Source organism: Chelon labrosus (genome assembly GCF_963514085.1).
Source record: "Chelon labrosus genome assembly, chromosome: 16".
NCBI lineage: Eukaryota > Metazoa > Chordata > Actinopteri > Mugiliformes > Mugilidae > Chelon > Chelon labrosus.
In genome coordinates, this window is record NC_140349.1 from 23,765,953 (window position 1) to 23,790,165 (window position 24,213).

Sequence of the window (24,213 nt, forward strand, 5' to 3'; positions counted from 1 at the left end):
TGGATCCCAAATTGTTCTGACCTGGTTTAGGGTATGACAAATCTTTGGAGATCTGTGTCTTCTTAGCACCGGATTTCTAGTTCTGTTTATTATTCTTACTTGAGAAGTGGGTGAAAGAAGTGATGTACAACACTCACCAGTGGATATTCCCATAGTGTGCACATTTGACTGTGCCTCTGCTAAGCATGGTGGTGGTCCGGCAAGTGTTGATGTGATCCGGCGAGCGTTGGTGGTTGGTCGTGATCCGGCTACCGTTGGTGGTGGTCTGGCTATTGTTGGTGGTCCAGCTAGCTGTGGTGTTAGCCTGGCTAGCAGTGGTGGTGGTGGTCCAGGTAGCATCAGTGGTGTTAGTCCAGCTAGCAGTGGAGGTGATCCAGCTAGCAGTGGATGTGGTCCAGCTAGCAGTGGAGGTATATATTTGTTTGCCACTCTAGAGAGAAGGAGAGATGTCAGGAAACTGACAACGAGGATGCATGAGAGGAGGAGGTGTGTTTGTTTCATCTGATTGTTTCATTTACAACATTCCTCAGATGCTCAGATCAATGATGCATGCAGGCCATAAATAACCAATAGAGGTTCAAAACTTGTATCATTCACCAGAACTTAAGTTGATGAAAAAAAATGACACAAGAAGTAGTCATAATGTATGTATTATTACTGTTTTTATGACAAGTCTTAATCGTGCATCATTTTTGACCAGGAACACAAAATTGTTTAACATGAAATGAACGCAGCATGAGGGTTAAAATTCAACAGTATCCGTGTTTTGGGCTGTTTGCTTTTCCCTTACAAAAATGTCCCTTTGTTTGCCTTCTAGGTGGATCATTAAAGACTGAACGGCGTATCAGTCACTGACCTCACAGAGTCACCATCTGAGCAGTCAGTAAAACTTACCAAATCTGATTAACCAGGAGCCATTAAGCTGTCAGAACCACCGTGGATTTAACTTCCTTTGATGGGTTTCATTAAGGACGTTTATGAACCAAATCCTGAGAAGTCTGGAAAAGAGGAACAGTGGGGTCTGTGCATTCGACATCAGTGATATATCTGAGCCCATTGTGCTCTGTGGTCAGCGGGGCTGATTTTTTTCTCATACCTTTGGGACTCTAGATTTGTCATGATGCTATTTTTGTCCGTTGCCATCCCAAATGTTCCCACTGACTGATTTTTTGACTGTGACGACATGTTGCTGACCAGGCGGAAGAAAGAAAGGATTTTTGCTCTCCTGTTTTGTGTCATTACATTTACAACATTCCTGTACACTTTCCAAGCTCCTTCACTCTACTTCTTCGAGTACGCATCCCGCCTGTCGGACAGCTTCCTTTCCAAAGGGCTATGCGCCTGTCAGCAGTGCATAGCAGAGTTGGAGAATGACCCGTGGTTCGCAGAGCACTTCAATCAGTCCGTCCACCCTCTGATGAACAGGGAGAACAGCGTCCTCTCTGATGAGACCTATAAGTGGTGGCAGGTAAGATTAAGAGGATGTGTTTACAGGATTTGCAATGCAATCCTGCAGAGGATTGGAAAAGAACATGCATGTTCAGCTTCTGGCAGCAGATGAGGTGCTGAAAAGAAAAGATCATGAATAAAGAACAGAGATCACACTCTGCTGTAATGCTCCCAAGAAGCGTTTGTTTTTCACCACATTGATTGTTTCAAATCCAAGGAATCTTTAGCAGGATCAAGTTGTGAAGCAAACTCCCACGCACAATTTGTTCACATTTAAGAAGCGAGATGGAGGATGTGGAGTTGGTAGTTATTTTTCTCACCGTCTCTCCTAAATCTGTAGACAAAGGGAAACGCTCTCTGTCATAACTTGAGTGCATAATTGATATCAAACCACTTCACCCACTTAGGATCACTCCCTGAAATCAGTCTCAGTCAGATGGTATGTCTGGCAGAGCATTTGCCCTGATTTAGACAACCGTGATGTCTAGTTTAGTTACCAAAAAAAGAAAAGAAGAAATAAAAGGTATATACTTATTGATTTTCTTGCTGGAGTTATTAATAAGATTATTGATTGGACTGATTGTTTGTACTAGAATAGGAATGAATCCATCAGGCCATTAGCTTAGCTTAGCATATACGAAGCATGGCCCTCTTCAAAGTTTGCCAAATATGGCTGCCAGCAACCCTTTAATTAAGCATACTTTATTTTTTATTTTTGCTGTACATTTCATCATCTGCCCAACTCAGTCCAGATCCCTAAAATTTGCCAACAGCACATCCACTAAAAAACAGCTTGTTTCGAGAAGAGGCTGCGCGAAGAGATTTGCCATTATCCACTTCACAATTCATCACGAAACGAGTACAGCGCAAGGACACGCAGATGGCGTTAAACTCCTAGGAAACATTACAAATTTGTAAAAATCCTGTGTCTGCCCACTGCGCTTGGACAAACTCCGGCTGTGGGCTAGTGCATGCTGCCCGCTCTGTAACAAGCTGCTATACTCCAAAGATATTGTAGCTAAAAAGCGTCAAGTCCCAAGTAGGCTTTAGAAACATGATTAGTGAAGGCTTTGTCTACGTAGCAGGCATACTCAAACCCTATGATCAAGAACACATCAGCCCATGGATCATCCTCATCATATCATTTGTTCCTGTTTGATTCTGTCTGTACTTGAAACAAAGTAGACATTACACATTAACCTGGCCAGATCTGTTACTTTCTTTTTAACTGTATTTGCAATTTATTGAAGTCTGCATCTTGTAAATACATGACTTGAAAGTAAGCAAGCCAGACTAGATGTACTTAAATTTTTACTTGAACATTGCTGTCTGACACTGCAGTCAGCAGATTATTTCTTATCTCTGCCTCTTCAAAGATGGATTTTGTCACCTGTGTGATAGCTCAGTGTCACTGTTAAATAGCTTGAGAGATAAACCCTTGTATTCTTGGGAGTGACAGGAAAGCCATTTTTTTCTTCTTGTTATTTGGTGACATTTCTTTCTATGTAACTCCATCTTGGCTCCACTGGATACATCTTAATGCTTCTAATGCCGTCTAAATTTAGCATGTCATCCGCGGAGGATCATAAAACAAACTTAAAATATCAACCCGGGCTTGTAAAATAGAACAGCTCTTAAAGTGTTTCATGGAGGATTTCATGTATAAATCCACTTTCTTGTAAAATAGAATTCATGGCAGCCATATAACTGATTACATGCCAGTCTTGATTTAATTCCATCAAACCAATATATACCGTACTTACCACGCACCCCATTATTAGTGCAGCTCTGTAAATTAGAAAAAGCCTATTCACAAAATTTATGTCACACAATTATCCTACCTACGTCTGGAAGGCAGCCAGCGCCTTAGGTATTCCCACATTCACCTCACACCATGTCCAATTAGAGGCAAGAATAGAAAAATTACTGCAAGGTTGCCTCCTGTCACTACTCATTTCAGTTAAAGCTTCTCACAGAGCACTTGATGAGGCAAGTGTCACTTATCAGCAGTAGACCGGCCAGATGGTTTGGACTGCACCGCTGCAAGGCAAGGGCATGACCTCCAGGTGCACCAAGGCTCTTTCTCCCAATGTGCTGTCAAAGCTTAGGCGTTACATGGCTTTATGTAAATCTGGTAAAGAAAAGGTTCTCATCAGAGGAGCAGTCTATTTTCTTTTCATGGCTGGTAATGAAAAGAATACTAGAATATTACTATATAGTGATAAAAATCTGTACTCTGTAAGTAATATCAGGGAATACCGTCGATGGCTGCATTGTCTTTATTTTGTGCATGCTAGCTCAGTCCGAGGGCCACGCCAAAACAATGACAGTTAACAAGTTTAATGAAAAGAGATACAGAGGGAGGGAGGGAGAGGATGGATGAGCGGATCGTCTTCTTAGGCTCCTTGGGGTGAGTGGCCGGAGACATTGGGATTCTGTCTGCCTGAGCAAGTTATGGAACCCAGATGGTGCCTGAAAAGAAGAGGGAAAGGGAAGGAGTTGGGTAAGGGTAGGAAAGCGTAGGAGGATGAAGAGATGAAAGGACAAGTGGGTGGGGTACTTGGGGAGGAGGATGAATGGATGAGAGGGAAGGGTGAGGAAGGGTGGGTTATAGGTACTGGGTGTAGATAATTAGGGGAATGGTTGAGGCATGGCCCTGTTCCTCAACCTCAGTTAACTTGTTAACTTCATTTAACACACCTGAGCTTTCCCTACTGTGACAGGTCAACATGTCTGCCATGAAAAAAATAGTTTTTACTTGGTGGAAATGTCTCCACAAATAAATTCTAGACCATGAGTCACTAAAACTCATGCACTGACACTCGTGAGGCCGTTGCAGAACATTCTGTATCTGCTCTGTGTTTCAGCCTGCCACGGCACAATATGTAATAGCACACAAAGCACACATGTTCCCACGTTTATGTGCTGTCGCTCCGAGTTCAAAGCCACCAGAATAAGGCCAGGCCCAAAGAGTCCCCGCAGACTGAGCTAAGCCGCCCCCGAGGTTATTTCGCAAACGCGCTCGGTGTCTCGAGCTCCATTGCACTTGTTCAATCACTTCTACTTAAAGTGGCCCCGGAGCTGTGGCGCTCTCTCTGAGGCCTGTCTGTGCTGTGTGTCACCAGCGGTTGCAGCCAGTGAGGCAGCCAGCCAACTTCTCTGAAGTGGTGGAGGAGCTGTTCCAAGTCGTCCCCGATGAGGTGCTTTACATGGACGCCAGCCCCAGGCGCTGCAGGATCTGCGCTGTGGTGGGGAACTCTGGGAACCTGAAGGGGTCCCGGTACGGCAGGCTCATCGACGCCAGTGATTTCATCATAAGGTCAGTCAGCACTTATATCTGTGGTCGGATTTTTGGAATAACACAGTTGCACACCCTTGCCATTTACTGTGTTATTAACAGATTTCTTCACTGAGAATAAAATTCTTCTACATGTATGTTATTTGGGTTAAAATTATAGTTAGTGCTTCTTTGCTCTTTGGTCTCTCTGATTATTCTTGGAATTATTTTATTGGAGACACCTTAAGACACACCTCTATATATAGATATGGCATTATAGAAATATAGAATAGATGTACTCATCTAACTTTCTTCCACATTTGGTTAACCTGTAGGTTTGTTTGAATTGCCTCACTGCTTGTGCTCAGTAGTCTATTACCAGCAGATATTCACATTTGATAAGGCTCAGTACATCTTCAACATTTTTCCTTCAGTCTGTTCAACTTTCAGCATAGATTTCTGTCAACTGAACAGTGGAAAAAACTTGCAAAATGTACTTTATCAGCACTGATCACATCAAAATGTATCCGGGGTTCCACAATAAAGAGGCCGGAAGGAATAAGGGCATGGTGTGAATGGAGCCAGGCTTTCTGGGCTCTGATCACATCGGGCATTAAAATGCTTCTTGGCTGATCTGAATTGTACAGGTCCAAGTATAGGTGTGAACATGCCTTGAGGACACACTGAGATCTGATCGCTCCGGCCATATTAGAAGGCTGTAGAGTCAATCCTAGAGTCATTCGTGGCCCCAGGCAAAAATGTCCACACGAGATTTGGTCCCAGAGAGTTACCCAGTAAGTTAACTGATTTTATTCAAATCTCTCCCCCGTAGTTAAGCCATTCCGCTATTTGGTATTATAATGAATCCTCATTATCTGCTTTACTTTCCACTGTCTTGCTTCGCTTCTCCTCTTCCTCTTTCTTTTTCTTTTTCACCCCAGAGAGATAACTTCCGAGCAGTTCCTTGCCTTGCCTGTTGACATGCTGCGCTTCTGGTAATCTGTGCCTACGCATGTCCTACCAACACTGAAGGACTGAAGGCCTACTCATCTGACGTCCTCTGCATAAGTAGGCTCTTGCCTCATGCATTTTGCTCTACGACACTACACTGGCTGTTCCTTACCTGGAGAGCTTTTTAATATCATTTGCTCAGGTAGAATAACATAAACAAAAAACTGAAAAAAAAACTTTCCAGGGGCAATGGTGCAAAACAAACCACCACCACCACAGTGTTGTGTATGCCAGACATTCAGACATGTAAAATTGTTTCCCATTTCCTGTCCAATCAACTTTGCTTGGTTTGTCTGAATCGGAGCAGACAGCACATCCCCATTCACCTGAGAATTCATCCAGCTGCTTCTGTCTTCCGTCGCATCATCAATAAACATGAGTGACCCAGAGCCATTTCGAGCCATGCATGCTCAGGCATCACGCTGCCTCCACCGTGTTTCATAGATGATGTCGTGTCTTTTCAAATAGTGTTTTTCTTCTCATCATTCTGGTGCGGGTTTATTTTAGTTTCATCTGTGCAAAAAAGTGTTGTTGTTTTTTTTCGTTTGCTTTTGGCAAAGTATGATCTGACCCCGAGATCATCCACCACTGTTGTCATCTGTGGACAGCCAGGCCCTTTTATTCTGCAGAGCTGACCAGTGCATCCTTTTTTGTTTTTTTTTCTCAGAACGTACTGTTGTACAGTTGATTTGGCAACTGTAGTGTTCCTGCTATCTCTCCGATGTATTTGCTTCGTTCTTGCAGCCTCAGGGTGGCCTGTTTGACTTCCACTGAGAGCTCCTTTGAACACATATTCTTAAATCACAGCAGCAGTTTCCAAATGCAAATGTCACAATTGGAGACAACTCTGGATAATGTGTCTGCCTAATGGATGAAGAAATAATGAAGGAATATTCCACACCTGGCCTAGAAAACAGTCATTATTCAGCTCCTGAAAATGGATTCAAATGGTAGCATTTCCTAAATCGTTCCCCCATTTATTCATGTATAATGCAAATATGCTTTGTTGAGCAGCTGTTACTGTCCAAACATGCATGAACCTAACTGTGAATGTGATCACAAGTGGTATATCAAAATGCATGTGGACACGTTAAAATCTCAGGTTCGAGATGACTGACGTACAAAACACCTCACCCCCCCTTGGACATTTGTTTCTGCTGTGTCCTGGAGTTTAATACTCACGTCACTGTTCTATCCTTGATAAACATTATCTCAACAAATCAAAAGACATTTTATTAACAGGGTTAGTAGTAGAAGTTTGCACGTTTGAATATTCAAATGTCAAACTTGTGCCTTAGGGCAGGAGGAAACGTCAGCGGTGCCTGTCTGTCTCTGTTATCAGTCACACAAATTGGGTATGAATTGGCAAAGCTGCAAAACTGCTGGCATCAAGATCAGGATAAACAAAGATTCCCATTCAGACTTTGTTGATACAGGCTGAATTGCCAGCATGACTCTGTATGTAGTGATATGCTAAGTGAGTTGAACGCTGCAGGAGTGAAAACGCACATTACTAAAGAGCAACGTCATATTCCCTTGAATCGCTCTCAGTGTGTTATTTAACAATTCTGAAGAAGATTCTTCCTCTCATTTTGACTTACATGTTTTAAACACCAATAATAGGATATCAGTGGAAAAATATAAGGGGAACGCAGTGACACACAGTGAAAAATAATGCAGTTCAAATATCCATAATGCAATTCACCCAGCTCCTTCTTTATAAGCCTGCTTTATAGTCCATTTTGCACATTGAACCATCTTTGGCTTATCGGCTAAAGCCTCTTGTTTGTTGGCCGATTGCAGAGATAAAATAGATTTGAGTCATGAAAGAAGTATTGCATCCGCTCGTGTTAGACAACATTAAGCTCCGGGGCTTTTTGAATAATGAAATTCTAAAGCGGATACGTCTGTGACGCAGCACAAAGTCACCACAGCGAGTAAAGTTGGATGTAAATTAGGGTTATGGTTGTTCTTGTGAGTCATGATAATTGTCAAATTAATGCATAGCAGTCGATTTATAAAAAGAAACGTGAAAATGATGCTAACTTTATTGAGATGGAGGTAGCGGAGTCGGACTTCCTTTTTCTTTAATCTCAGGTGCATAGGTGAGATAGGTTTTTTCTCACTGCTAAGTATTAGCTGCTGCTATGTACATAACCTATATCTAGACTGGATGACAACTTTCACACATAACTGTGTATTCCATCACCATATATTCTATTCCAGTGGTTTTCAAAGTGATATATATCATATATGATTCATTATTAATATATCAAGAGACAGAACAGACCAACAGCCCCGCTGTGCAGGACACTGCTGCAAAAAAACCTAAGAACTCCTAGCCAACTAAAATCAGAAAATACGGGGCAGCACTTATGCTAAACGAATGTAATAGTTACTGAATAGTGAATAAAAGTAAGAAAAAAAAATTGTAAAAGTTGATGTTTCTTCACATATTTTGTAGCATTGTCTGTGGGTTTGCAAAGGGGGTCCTCGGCCAGAAGCTAATGCTGTCTGGGGGGCCTTGGCATGGAAAAGTTTGGGAACCCCTGTTCTATTCCACAGTCCTATTTCTATTTTCATTCATATTTATTTCATTCAGTTCAGCTCCATTCTGACTGATATTCAGATTATAATATATATTTTATACAGTTTTTACTGTTTATACAGTGCGTCTTGCAGAGCTGAAAACCAAATCTTACTGCACTGTGCAACCTGTGATCTGAAATGACAATAAAGGATATTCTGTTCTATTCTCTGTTCTAGACGTTGCACCACAGTCTCTATTCATTTTGGATCGCATGAGGGGGTGCATTCACTGTTCCCAGATCTTGCACAATATTATAAACTACACAGTGTAGTGAGTGTTGTGCGAATGTGAGGTTCGGCAGAAGAATGTGTGAGTTACATGTGCTGGGCTCAGACCCAAAATTGGAGAACTTTAATGTTAATTTGTTAATTTGTGGTTGTGTCTCAGCAGGTAGAGCGGGTTGTCCACAAACCAGAGGGTTTGTGGTTTGGTATATGGCCCTCCATGTGGAAGTGCCATTGAGCAAGACACTGAACCCTGAGTTGCTCCGAGTGCTTGGTGTTGGTGTGTGCATGTGTTTATGTATGTGAGCTATATAAATACAAGTTATTCCCCATTAACATCAAAAACTAAATCTGGTAGATACAATAGGGTCTGTGAAACAAATGTTTGCTTTAAAAGAGAAAGAGACTGATTTTGTGAGTGGTGTGAGTTAAGTTGTATATATTGTGTTAAGATGTACAACAAATGGGCTTCATAATGATGTGGCTGACACAAAGCTCCTACCAAGAGAGTAACCACAAACACTGTCTAAATATGCAAAAACAAATTACACCCAGTATTCTTGCACGACTCTTAATTTATCCCAGCTTGGCTTTGTCAACCTGCTGTGACGTGGTGCCTCTTTATAAAGCTACATTACTGCACTTATCTCCTCCAGCAGCCCCCGCTGTGACAGCAGCATGGTATTGTCTACCAATTCAATTATCAGATGACAGGGACAAGAGTTATTACGTTTCTATTAGCAGCAGAGTTTTCTGCAGAAGCCAGCTTTGGAAATAGGCTGTTTTTTGTCTTTTGTTTTATTTACTCTGCCGGAGCATCACATTTGGAGTCATGCTTGGTTGGAAGCTGCGGTGCTCTTCGGAAAGGTCACCCTAAATATTGAGGAACAAGCAGATGCACACTAAGGTGTGGAATATAAGTGGTTTTGTTAAGAATATGAACTTGTGTCTTGACTGACTCAAAGCCTGCAGGCGTGGAATATGCAAATTACCAAAGAAGTGCTATTCCTTGAGTTTTTATCTGCATATTGTACAACTTGAAATCATTTTACAGTCGGCCTTTGAGTTATCTAGTAAGTATCCCGAGATTGTTTCTGCACAGAAAGAACTGACTGACAGTTAATGTTGTGGAAGAGGCTGCGAGCGAATGACTGGCATTTTTGAAGTGAAAGTTTTGAATGTAATGGGAACGCCGTGCAGTGAGCGTGAGCAGACTGAAAGACAATTCAGATATCCACACTGCAATTAACCCAGATCCTCAAAAGCCTTCTTCACAGACCATTATGATTATCGAATGACGCCTGCCTATCAGCCAAAGCCCCCTGTTTGCTCAGCAGATTGCTGTGGAAAAACAAATATGAATCATAAAAGAAGCTTTTATATCTGCCTCTGACAGAATGGAATATATAAACCATGGACACACTAGTTGATCAAATTCTGTGTCTTCTACGACACTCGTTGCCACTAAAAACATATTTATTGGACCCCTTATCTTTGAGAAACGTGCAAACCACTATACCGACTTTCAGTTTGTGCCTGAACGCAGATAAGAACTACATTTTCAGCACAAAGTCAATGATTTTATCTGGTGAATGTGAAAATTAAACTTGGAACTTTAAACTCACAGATAGGGGATTAACACTTCATCTCTCCTGTTGCTCAGACACACAGCAGAGATAAGGAAGAACAATTTGGACCAAATAGCAAACAAATCTGGCCTGGCAGATGGTGGTCTCAAATCAAGTGCAATGAAAACAAATACTTACATGGATAACACAGTAGACATAAATTAGACTGTTAAATAATGCAACACAGTGGAGATGGAGGAAGCAAAAAAAAGAGAATATCTAGCCTTGGTGCAAAGCCAGAAGGTCACAGGAACAAGTGGTGTAACACCCTAAGGTGTGGGTAACATACTCGAGGACAACACTCTGTCCAGATGTTGTTTTTGCCCAAATTGAGACAAATGGGGATATGTATTTTTCCAAAACCGCTCTGAGCACTTTTGTGCAGAGAATATCTGCAATCACATCCTCTCAGTTCCTCTGCATACTCTGAGCATATTTCATGTGAAAAGAAGCAGGCTGTCTTGGATGTATGATTGTCTCATCATTTATATTTACTCTGCTGAATTGGGGATCAGTCAAGCTTATATTCTACACCATGATGTAAGCCCTCACAAATAACTTCATTAAGATGGATCTTTGAGCCAGGAGATGTAATAGGTAGGCACATCGCATTTGCGTCTCAAAATCCCTGTTGGAAATTGCTTTTAAAACCAGGATTTTCACTGAAGTGACGCTGAAGCTCTCTAGCTTGAGGTGGCTTCTGAGTCCACCTCTCAACCAGTAATGATGCTCTTTAAACTTGTTTATAATAAAATGAAGTTTTTCCTTTCTCAGCAAGAACGTTATTAGCATAACTATATGTTCCTGGCTGCCAACGATTGACCAGGACACTGCATGCAAGCATGCAAGTGCCTCTTATTCAACAACCAGCTCTGTTTGAGGACAGATACCGTGTACTTTGTGTTGGTAATCAGTGCCCGAAAGCTCAAACAGTATTGAAAGTGCATTTTATTTTTTTTTATTTTATTTTTTTGTATTATTCCTCCTCCTCATTATTGTTATTATCACGGCACAAAGAGAGCAAGGTTTTCAAAGATCCATCATTACAAACATTTATAATAAAGGCTCCAATTTCAGCTGCACTCAATTCACACTGCAATCATTCCTGTGCTTTGCCCAGTGCACCTCATTGCTATGGTGATACAAAGAACAATGGAGCTCAGAGGCTTGATTACTATTTTGTGCTACCTGTGCTATAAATTGATGCCACCAGGGCACTGTTAGGAGCTCAGGAACATCTATCAAATGTCTAATTGCTGACCTAGATTACAGGCAATTTGCTGACATTACTTTACCTTCATTTTATTTAAATGTTTGTATCAAACTTATTTTGATGAAGCTGCTCGCCTGCACCGTGAACTGCTTTAGAATGGTAAATTGTCTTGTTTTTATGTAGCACCACAGTCGCCCCCCATAGAAGAACCAGATAGAACCATCTGCAAAAACCTCACTGGAAAACAGCAAGCACTTGGTGGATGATTGCACCAACCATCGTCACTGGCTAAACATAACAAGCTAGCAAGCACTCTGAGGAGCTAGCTAGGTCATTAGCATGTCAGTGGACGGTTCTTGTTGTCTTTGCATAGAAAATGTGTGCATGAAAAGCACATATCATTTTTGAACAAACAAATGAATGAAATAACCATTGCTTCTTGGTTTTGACACCATAGATTAAAAAGGTCAGTGTGCCTGTAGATCCAGAAGTTCCTCATAGGACGCTGGTGGCTGGGTCACAGCTGTATACCTTGCAACCTGGCAAGATGTGATCTCATAATCTGATAGCAATATATGAATTATTATTATATATGTGACTAAAATTATAGAAACAAGCACATAGCTTACCATACTTAAGTTAAACCCGAGCAAAGTGAATCCAAATTTTCAGCTAAAACTGCAAACACAACTGCTGTCAAGTCTCACTGAATGAATGCCTAACAAGTGTGACAAAATCACAAGTCTGAGAGCTCATTATTTGGTGAGAGTTCCTTTAACAAACGACACGAGGTAAGGCACAGTGAGGCTTGTGCAGGTGTGTGTCCGTCCAGAAAGGACGTTCATTGTTGTTGCCCTTCCTACTCTGTTATCTGGTAGAGAACTAAACGATGACTGACGAGAATTGATTGTAACATCCCGCTACTCACCTGCAAAGCTCACAGTATATTAGACAGCCTTTCTCTGGGTCTTGTGGTCCAAAGGGCTGGACTTCTTGTATTTCCCCAGACCACAAGGAGGCAGGTGAAAGTCAGGTGTGGTTCCAGGACAACTGCAAGCCATCTGTAGCAAACAAACAGGCAGTCCCACACCGCTCACCAAGTAACCTTGAGTCGAGTGCAACTTTAATATTCATCCTGCTAATTGCAAAGCCTCAGGCTTTAAAACCCACACCTGGGGTTCCTTTACATCACTTCAAATGTTGCTCCATTCTGGCCCCACTGCTTTGCTCGTCTGATAAAAATGTACACAGTGTTCCCTCCTCATCGTGGTTATTAGCCAGTTGGAAGTGCACAGGCGGTTTGAAAATGTACACACACTCCGGCTTACAAAGGAGAAGTGTGCTAAGAGCAGCAGACCGGCGAGCATGCAGAGAATTGAGACAGCACCGAAACACCGTTGACCTTTAACGTGTTAGTTGGTTATTACACGCGCCATGATCTGGCTGCACCTTGAAGCATGGGGCCGCGTTACGGAACACCGGGGTTCCTGGCTTTGAGCATTTTGAGTAGAAATGAATGATAATTAGAAAAATAATGTCTAACAACCTGCTGGCAGGCAAACAGCCTTGACATTAAAGGTGTCATTAATCATTCAACAGCATCACCGTCTCTTTTTCTCACTTTTCATAAAAGAAGAAGGGCAACCCAGAGAGAAAAAACTGCACCGGTGTGAGATTTCAGTCCCAGTCTGACTACAGGCTAAACGTCTGGCCCAAATCCGTATGATCTTGATATTGTTTCAAGCTTAAAACAGTTTCACTGCAAGACAGTAATAATGTAGTCAGTGTAGCAAGACTCAATTCCTAGCAGTCTGGTAACAGGTGAGGATTTAATTTTGGGGTAGATTTCAACTGATGCAGGGGGAAAAAAATGCCTCTGCACGCCACTGAATAGTCCTACACCAATAGGAGGAACAGGGTGTGACAGTGTTTGTCCTTTATTATCTTTTACTGATGCAACAGTGGTTTCCAAAAAGCTCGCTTCTCAGGTGACAGTCATTTGGTTGTAAACAAATTCAACCCAACAGCAATCAGATAATGAGTTTAACAACAGGCTAGGGAAGGGTAGGGAAGTTGTTCTGGCTTCCAAGCTAGTGATAATCTCAGTCTCATTCATTTGTTTATTGCATATTTACTAATCAGTTGTTTAGCAATTTATTGTTGTGGGCGTGTGGATGTCACTGCTGCTACTGCTGCATCAGATCAGATGGGGACGTGGAGAGTTTAGAGGTGCGGTCAACATTTTGGCAAGTTTCCCCGACGCCTGCTCAGTGATATCAGTTGTTGCACTATGGTGGCGTGTAAGATCTTGCTGTATGAAGCTGCTTCCCTGAAGGGATGTGCTTGGTCTCTAACAATGTGTATGTGGCTTATACACTTTCTTGTCCAGGGTTTGCCAGCAGAACATAACATTGCGATAAAACTGTGCGGTCAGTGTTATTCACTTCACCATGGAGTAGTTTTAATGTTGTAACCAATGGGTGTATTTTAGCTGTAAATACTCAGCCACAGAGAGCCGTCAGTGGAATAGATAAACCCAGAACCGCCAATAATCCATTGAATCGGGTGTGCTGCAACATTAAACTCAGACCCAGCAATCGCCCAAGGATGACTCAGCAATGGCAACACTGACCTTATAAAGCCTAATAAACAATTAATTTACTATCTCATTCAGAGATGTTTCATTAATGCATGTTCTTTTGCTGTCTGAAGTGAAGCCATTGATGTTTTTTGCGCTGTCCATCTGATATTATGAACAGCCTCAGCAGCATTCACAGGCCGATGTTAAAAGTAAATCTTCTGTCTGGTTGAAAATACATCGAGATATAAAAAAGCGAAGAAAAAAAATGAATAAGTGTTTCTTCTTTTATTCAAAAGCAATTTTGTGCAGTTGTTATTGAAATGGAAGAGAAAATAATAGAAAAGCACCCTGACGGTGTCTTTCAGCTATTGTGTTTGGTGTTAAATGAGATAGAGTTTGGCTCTTGGGGAAATGAAAAAAGAAAAAGATAATGCGGCGTCTATTGATGTTTTCCTGTCGAGTGTCAGGAAAAGAACATTAAGTTCCATTATAACCTAATCTTGCTTCCTGTTGTCTCCCATCGGCCTACATAATAGCAGAGGTGTGAATTAAGAGCTAAGAGCTAAAAGCTAATGTTACATGTACAATGTTACCATGACAGTAAGTAATGTGGTGCAGCTGAAGAATATCTCTGAATGTGCTGCTGGAGTGATGAAGTCTTCCCATTCTGCTATTTGACATGATATGGCCTTGGCTCTCCTTGGCCCTCATTGCCATACATTTTCATCTGGCCTTGACGGCAAGATTCCACTTGTTGAGCAGTTTCAAAATTCCCAGGTGTGTCTCTTAGCGTTAAGGAATAAATCCTCCAATGTAGTCCTGTCAGAAATTACTTTTTTCTGTAAATCACCTTGTCAATGCTTCTTGTTGTCTATCCATTACGGTTTAAGCACAGTCAGAACCTTGAAGCTGGTTTGGTTCAGATGAGCCTCCACAAAGCAACAAAAGGAACACCCAACAACCGTTGAGTGTTTATTTAGAGTAAACCGGTAGCTTTTGATCTCTTGGTTTTAAGTGAACTGAACTCTATTCATGAGCTTTGTACATAAAGTAACACAGTTCATTTGACTTAAATGCAACAGCTTATGATGCAAGCTTGTAATAATCAGCACAATGTTGACACTTTACATAGTCGACAGCTTTATTGCTTGTGAGAGAACACTGTGCTCTGGGAGCAACTAGCATTCTGCGTTTTCACTGCTGATCTGCATCATGTCTCTTTTTTCATCCACTTTTTCATCCACTTTCAATTTAGGGGCTTCATTTTTTAGTTCACTTTTCAACCTGCTAATGCACTCATGTCTCAGCTTTTCTGGTTTATGCTTGAAATCACCACCTGACATTTTAGCGGACATTTTTTTTTAATTAAAGGTCAGTAGAAAGTAATGCTTTTCAGCAATTAAATCTATATGGGGATGACAGCTCATGTGCTACATAGTGTGCGCTGTAGATATGTATAGCCTGTATAAAAACAGGCTGCGACTCAGCAACAATCAGTAACATTTAATAGCACTCCACAGCAAGTTGTAAAATAGGATGGTGTAGCCAGGTTAAAAAAACAAAAACAAAAACAGAAAAGCCCTTTCCATGTACTGCAGTTAAAGGTCTGATAACTTTGACAACACAATTCACCAGCAAATTGTTGATTTGCAGCCTCCTTCTCTCTGTTACTGCAGGGAGTTTTTGTGAAGTTGTTAACTGACTGCTGTTGAGAGGATTTAGACAGTTGCTTCTTTCAAATGAGTGTGCACTGCTGTAGTTCTTTTGTTGTATTTCAGGTCTTACATATTCTGCATGTCACAGTAGAATGGGTTTTATCTTAAATTAGTATTTCCACGCACTTGATGAACCGCTGATAGTTTGCTGCAATGACCCTCTGGGCTCCTCATCTGTCTTCTTGCAGGCGTCCATGTTGTTATTGTCATGTGATCAGTGACTAGTCAACATTATGGTTAATGCGTCATGGCACAGCAGTTAAGTCAACAAGTCGACTAGTCTAGACTAAAGTCGGTGGAGACCAAAACTGAGTTAAATGAGAGTGACTTTACTGTGCTGGACTTGTCACCATGTTAGAATCTAACACATTTTCCAAATAAACTTAAAAGGCTTCAATACTTAACACATGTGCAGTGCTGTGTAAATGTGTCGATTTTGCCAGTGGCGAAACACTATGTGGAGTGTGTCCTTAGCAGACTCTAGTCTAAGAGGGAGGAATATAAGTAGTTCACTAACGCAGACCATGCCTTAATTGATGTGAGGAAGTTTATTGGTAGACAGGACGTTAGGGAAAATGGATGGGGTCAAGGAAAGGGGATGAGAGGGGTGGAATACATAGATGGATGACGGTCTTTAGATGCAGAGGAACCCAGGGAGTGAGACTCAGGGTGGGGCCACATTTCAGAAGGCTTTGGTTCTTTGTTCCCTGATTCCTGTAATGAAAGATGGAAGAGGAAGAAAAGAAAACAGAGGGATGGGGACGGTGGGGGTTGAGAGCTGTGACGAACAGAGGGGGAGAGGGTTAGGACACAGTTTTATAGATAGGCACAGGAAATAGAATGACATAGGTTGTGGTCTTGTTCCTGAACTTAAGTCATAATACCTTCATAAGAATCCCTAACTGCCTAAGGCAACTGCAGTCTGGTCTACAGAAGTAAATAGAAATTACTTAAGTAGTGAAATATTGTACAACCATATTATTATAACTATAGGTGGTTACAAGTCATTCGTTTTAGTTGTATTTGCACAAAACTCTCTTTTAGATATGGAGTTATTTCCAAATATGCAGACTCATGGTCAATTCTTTTAATCAGGGAAGCTGCATCTTACAGTATATGCTCCAATGTTTCGAGAAATAGCCAAAGAATTTTCATCGACTATAACCAGCCTCAAATGCTCCTTGCAGGAGGTCGTTTCTGAGTCCTGACAGGCTTGGGCTGAAAATGTCAAGTTGCTATGTAGCTGTCATTCCAGACTCCATAATGAGGAAGATGATATTGCTCAGACCAGGGCGCTCAAAAAGGCGATGCTAGTCACACGAGGGGTCAGCTTCATGAATTTTTTCTCCTCTGTCACTTCCTGGTGTTGACCGAAAGCAACTGCCTCTGTCAAACTATGTTCCCGCCAATTACTGCCCTGGTTTGAGAGGATTGTTGGACATAATAACAGGGAGGCATCGCCCAGTTTGCCAGGCAGTAATTGTTGAGCTTTTAATGGATACTGGATTTCTCTGAATTGCTGTTAGGATGTCCAAAGATATTCAGAGGCAAGACTTTTTTCTTTGTTTTTCTCCCTCTTTAGTCTTTCTGCGCTCTTTCTTTTTTTGTAGTCGTGATCATGGTCATCTGTGCATGCCTTACTGCCATGTGGTTTGACTGAAATCTTGGAATCTTTCAAATTAAACACATGGTCCGGTACAGCAGCAGCTTTCATTTGATTATAGGGATTAGTGTAACAAAAGCCAAATGTTTTGCATCTTTGTAACATGTGTGTTAAACAGCGCTCAACTTGAACTGTTCAAGAAGAAAAATGAAGATGGAAAAATAACTCAAGAAATGGGAAATGAGAATGTCAGACAAGTAACAAGTAACAAAAACCTTCCTCTTCTTCTTCATCTTCCTCTTCCTCTTCCTTGGCCCCTGCAGAATGAACCGGGCTATCACTGCTGGCTTCGAGCAGGATGTGGGCGCTAGAACAACTCATCATCTCATGTATCCAGAAAGTGCCAAAGACCTGGACAATACCACCAGTCTGGTTCTGGTCCCTTTCAAGACTCTGGACCTGCAGTGGATTACCAGTGCTCTGTCCACTGGTACTGTTAAAAAGTAAGTGCTCTTATTAAATATTAAAGCTGCAGTTGTTTTGATATTTACAATGAATTAAATGATGGCGCTCAGTGTAAAAGGTGTTGATTCCACTGGGAATTACAACACAACTGCGGTTGTTATGGCAAATTGGACAGTATTAAATTTGGAATGTGTTTTGGGGCTATAGGGGGATGAGGCGTCAGCGCTGGTTTCTGCCTTCAAAGTCTTAAAACTCAGCTTGAAGAGAGAGCTAATGTTGAGCAGATGCAAACGCATAGGGAGGGTCTAGTTTTCACTCGTCACAACACTATGCTCAGGATCTGCAATGGCTTCTTTAACCATGAAAATTATACAGTCTCACTTTTTGCATATCAGCCTGCTTGCACGTGTGACATCACTGCAGTATACAATATATTTTAAGGGAAACTTTTCATATGCAAACTGAATGTGATCACCTCACGGTTGCTGCACGCACTTCTTTTTCATTTACCCTGTGACTTCACTAACAGCTCCTGATGGTACGTATATCCAAAAAACAAAGCTGAAACAAAGCCAATTGGACTTTCTTGAAGACAGTTCACCACACATCCAAGTGTCTTCTTCAGTTCTAGATGACTGGTGGGGAGTTAGGATTTCATTAGGAGCCCACCTGAAACTCACATGACTGATCTGGTTGAGGCATTGGTGTTTATATCCTATTTTTCCTATAACAAATTGTACTCTAACGAAGCCATTAATGGCCAGAGACTTCTATCACTAACACCACCACTCCAAAACCTGCTGGCTTACAACACAAAAAAAACCCTTTGCTTTAAAGAGATCACCAACACAGAGAGTCAAAAGAAGCTGCAAAGCTTGACCAAAGGAGCAAATATCCAATTTCCAAAAGCTGCAGTTCTTAAAGTGGCCACACGAGGCTGAATGAAAGCGAGTCAGTCCTCATGTTAATACAGTATGTCAACGTTTACAGCAGAAATAAACATGTTTGCAACATGTACCTGAGGAGGTTAAACAGCTCACAACATACAAGGCCTTTACAAAAAAATTGAAAATGTGGCTTATCAACACCTACAGCTGCCAACACTAAAAGATAAGCCTGTTGTGATGCTGTGATGTTTTGATGCTATGATAAAATGTCATGTTGTATTGTTTCTTAATTGTACAGTAAGTGTTTGTATATGTATTTTGTATTATATTGTATGCTTCTTATAGCCTTTTTTACATCATGGCCAGGGGACTATAGATGAAAATTAGCCTTCTGGCTAATTCTGGCTTTTTTAACCATGTGTAATCATGTGTTCTGCGAAATTGCACTGTCCCTTTCTTAAATAAACAGTAAACAGTATGATATAAATGTTGGGGTTGGTCTCTGTGGCTAGTTAAATCATTTTTTGACAACTGAACACGGGTGATTTTTGAATTATCTGCAGGTTAGTTGGAGCCAGATAGCATAAAGCCGCTCTATGTAAGGCATAAGTGAGGGTTGTCCGCCTTTGTATACAGACAGTGGGTAAAAAATAAAACCGTGTGCAGATTGTACACCAAACCCCAGATAATGGTTAATCGTGCCACCAAAGAAACAAACATGCTTCATTTTTCACGTCACTGAAATCAGAGCTCAAGAATTTTCACTGGCCTGGAAATGTGAAAGCTGCGAATTCATTATCATGCCTGCTGTGTCTGCTCATTTACACTCTTCAGATACCAGATTGTCATAACAATCACAGTCGCTCAGTGTTGCTATTTGTCACGTTGCCACAACATGGGTAATCACTCAGTTTATGTCTTCCAGTAAATTTCTCCTTCAGCTGCTTCGCTCTCAGTGACCTGTAGTCATTAACTTGATTACTGGACATCTAGGAGATAAAATGAAGCCACTGCAAATAACTCAATCACGCCAACACGTTAGATGGTGGAATTATCCAAACAATGTTGCCTATAAATGTGTCTTCCAGCTCTGCCAAAGCAATCATTTGGCATCAATAAATTTCACTTTATTGTCAGAATTAGCAGCCATTTGATTTTAAAGGGCTGCTGTGAATTATTTTGTTACATTTTCTAGTCTTGTTAAATAAAGCGGGGCTCTATTAAAGGACAGGACTGCATGGATTGGACACTGAGCCGATTATTGCTTATCCACGTTCGTACAATACTACTGCATTCACATTCCTGACTTTGAGCAGTACCACCCTTGAAATTCAATTACTTCTTTATACAAAACTGCTAATTCTGCACGTGCTGTCACCTGTTGCACACTATGACGTTTTCATAGAGATTCACCAAAAAAATAAAAAAAACCTGTATGTTATTTGAATTTTAATGAGACACACTGCACTGCAGCAGAGACAGTATCCTTGATAAACCTTTTTTTTAATTAGGCACATTTGTCTACCATGTAATTACTTTCACAATTCAGTCGTTGGTATGCCATCCATGCTCACATGAGCACAGGCACAGTGTGGAATTTACATGAACCTTTTTTGCTTCTTTCATCATGAAAATGATTTACACTCAATTTTTGCATGTCAGCCTGCTTGCGTGTGAATCCACTGAAGGGTCTTTTGAAGACACTTTTCATATGCAAACTAAATGTGACCACCTCACAGATGCTGCACACGCCTCTATTTAAATTATTCCATGTCTTCACTTGTAGCTCCGTACTGAAGAGACATCGAGCATGTTTCACTGCTCGTGATAGCTGTCCTCACACATGTCTAACGAGGAAAGACGACAGTAATTTAGTTTTAGACACTGATTAAAATCCTGTGCTCCACTAGTTAAGAATGTGGGAGCAACACTTCTCGGATTCTCTCCATTGATTCCCTGTTCTTTTCGGAATAGATTTTAAGACTTTACAGATCACATTTTAAGTACGTCTGGCTCTGGCCCCAAGCTACATACCAGAAATGTTAACCCTGTATGAGCCAGCCTTGCAGCAGTAGATCCTCAGGTGGGTCAAGACTTCTAATCTAAAGGTGCTTTTGACATCAGGGCTTCTCTTCTTTGAAGCGACATGCCAGGGGAGATAAGCCTTGCAGAGTCAGTGACTTCTATAATATAATTTCTTAAAACTCATTTCTATATTTCTGCTTTTATTATCAGTTTACTGTATTGCTTTTATTTTTTTTGTCAGTTCTTTTTTACAGTTCTTCCCTTAAATTGTTCATCAGTCTGCTTTAATCTGCCTAGTTCTTGTTTCACATTGTTAGCTCTCTATTGTGCATTGTATTTTTTTGTCTGTCTGTCAAAGCACTGTGCATACTTTGTAATTGTGTTTAATATGTTGAAGTTATTTTTATTATTACTTCATGTTCCATTTTTGACTATTAAAGCCTTATTAAAACATTTCATTTCAACCCTCACTGTTGTCTTTTGTTACAGAACATACATGCATGTTAAGTCCAGGATAAAGGTAAACAAAGATAAAGTAAGTATACATACATCTATTAAACACGCATTACTTTCGCTTGAATGAATATGTATTGCATCCTACCTGATCAACACTATGTAAACACCTGAACCTTACATTCACATGTGATTGTCTAAAACAGTGGTCACCCAGTCAATACTAATTGTATTGACAGAATCATTTACTCACATCCAGATTCTTAGAGATTATAATGAGAGGTTTTTGCAATGTAGCAGGAATACTGATGCTTGTCACTGACCGTGTTTACATGGTCTTTAGTATCACGATTTTGATCGGGTTTTTGAAGTATCCCGTTTTTGTGTTTGTCCATGTAAACACCATATCCCGAATTCAGAAATCGGGATATGCTCATTTCCCAATTTCAAGAAACCCGGTTTTGCTACCTGGAGTACTCCGATAGAAGCCGGGATACTGGAGCATGTATACACCTTATCTCGATTTCTGACGGCTGCCCACTGTCTGCGCAGGCGCGAGTGACGCCAAGTGACGCACTAGATATACAAACAACATGGCGGCAACGAGAACTTCTCACTTTTGGAGCGACGAAGAGACAGAATTTTCCCTTAAAGTAATGAAAGAACTAAACATAACGACGTGTTTAGATGGCAGAAAACACAGAAATGCTTATGTATTCAAATCTGTTGCGGAAAAGCTATGTGACGCTGGTTTTCCACCTCGCTCCGTTGAACAAGCTAGGTCGCGTTGGAAAACATTGAAAAAGATGTGAAACACGCATGCGCAGATAGGATACAGTGATCGGAAAACGGGTTACTGGTATTTATCATGTATACGGGGATATGAATAACCGGGTTTCTCTGTGTTCCATGTAAACACCATATCCCGGATATGCTCAAAGCCGGGATAAGCCTCAAAATCGGGATACTAAAGACCATGTAAACGCAGTCATTGTGTTGAAGCCATGATAGGACCTCCCACGTGAAAAATAGTGGTGAGGTATTCAGTTAGTTGCAATCTGCAGCCTCACCACTAGATGTCACTAAATTCCACACACTGGTTCTTTAATGGTACAGCTGAGAACTGTTGCTCCTGTGGGCACTGGGGTTAGTCAGTTTAGCAATACCCAGGAGGAAAACACAATTTTTTTGGTATTGTTGATTTAGGAGGTAATTTTCCATGAAATGCCTCTTCAGTGCCCTGAAACTTTTTTGGTACACATAACAGTTTGATTTTTATGTGTTTAAGTTTGTACCAAAGCTTTCCAGTGTTGGTGTTGCTGTACCATAAAGAGTTCCTTAATTTGAACTAAGGCATCCAGCCCAAACCAGTTAAAAACAGTCCCACACTTTTCCAAAAAGCGCATTGCACTTTTGACTGTATTTAATGTTTATGTTATAATAACTAGAACCTTCTGGTGTTCCTTTTAACACCAGGGTGTGTTATTTCCAGTGGTGGGCCGTCAGGGCCAGCAAAGCTTTCTCTGCTTGGACTAAACTTTATCAAAATCACTAACTTACATTTTAATGTTTTCTCATTAATCTTATTAAATTATTTCCAGTAGCCTATTCTTTTCATTTTATGGCTTGTTTGTCTATCTGCTGTGGTGCCTCTGGCAGTGTAACTTTATATTAGAGCTTTTATCCAATCATATTTCAGCTGTCATGTATCGTTGGAGTCAAAGAAACCTGCCTGGGCCTTCACGATGACCCGTTCCTTTAACCAATCACATTTCAAGTTCATATTGTAAGGCCTTCTCTGTGGCCCACAGTAGTGTCAGTGTTTTCATGTCCTCTGATTGGAGGGTCAGAGAGCTGCAGCTGGAGGAGAGGCTATTGATGTGGTTGGAGATCTTCTTAGAAAGACATTTTCACCATAGACTTTGAAGGACAACCTGGATATTGTGTGGAAAGGCCACCCAATCCTGGTGCTAGCTAGCCTGACCCAGCCGGGAAAACTTTCACGACAGGGACTATGAGCGCTACCCTTGGCTGACAGGCTCTGAGGAGAACTCTAAATTGTTTCTTCAGTGCTGGTGACTAAAATGAATTACATCTTTTGTGTCTATTTTTGCCATTTTTTGGGTCGACATTGATGCTTCTGCTGGATTTGACGTATGTGATGCTGGTGCATAGCCGCAGTGAATTAGTTAGTGAGAGGAGAAGGCCTAGGTGGAAAATGCACGGCCCGCCACTGGTTATTTATGTAAATTATGCTAGCAATCCAGAAACAGAGCTGAACCTCTTTTCTGAATTACAAAGGAGTAAAAATTCCTCTAAATCTTTTGCAGGTGTTGATTTACAATCCAACATTTTTCAAATACGTCTATGAGTCTTGGCTTGAGGGTCACGGGCGATATCCTTCAACTGGCTTCCTCAGCCTGATGCTCGCTATCCACATATGTGATGAGGTATGTTGAGCTGCTCTAATAAGTAACATGTGACCTTGTCCAAAGGGGCCACTCAGATTTCTCATTCAGCTTTAAAAGGGTGTCTTTTGTCTTGATTTATATCTCACTTGGATCTGAAGTGATGTGAAAACTAAACAATCTCCACAGATGAATAAGTGTATACATCTTGTGTGGATGATGCCCCACAATGATGGTGTTGATGAAATGTTTTTTTTAACCTTGTCTGCTCCAGGTCAATGTGTTTGGATTTGGTGCAGACCGGCATGGAAACTGGCACCACTACTGGGAGAACAACCCAGGGGCCGGGGCGTTCCGACACACTGGAGTCCATGATGCAGATTATGAATATAATGTCACCCAGCTGCTGGCACACAAGCACAAACTCCAAATCTTCGAAGGCAGATGATACCCAGCCTATATGTGCAGTGAGATGACCATCAAATGAACCCCAGCAGCCTTCAATGTTTGTTTCCAAAGATATTTTCATAAATTTGATCCATCCATAAATTTGTAAATTTCTATACAACAGAGATGGGCATTATGGGCACCTGAAGCTTGCCACCTGCATGTTTTCCTCACAACAGGCTCTGCTGAGAGCAGTCAGACAACGTACCAGATTTATGGACTTGGAGAGAAGAGGGA

The 24,213-nt window shown here is 41.2% G+C and overlaps 1 protein-coding gene across 1 annotated transcript; it reads left to right on the plus strand.

Annotated features, from left to right (window-relative positions):
* Positions 1-1,183: 1,183 nt before the first annotated feature.
* LOC311501812 (CMP-N-acetylneuraminate-beta-galactosamide-alpha-2,3-sialyltransferase 1-like) lies at positions 1,184-24,173 on the plus strand (the record flags this gene model as incomplete). The annotated part of the gene is made up of 6 exons (XM_084563836.1): positions 1,184-1,468; positions 4,575-4,768; positions 17,615-17,794; positions 21,158-21,203; positions 23,452-23,571; positions 23,804-24,173. 6 exons carry the CDS (start codon positions 1,184-1,186, stop codon positions 23,975-23,977), a joined length of 999 nt encoding a protein of 332 aa, XP_084419962.1. The 3' UTR covers positions 23,978-24,173.
* Positions 24,174-24,213: the final 40 nt, after the last annotated feature.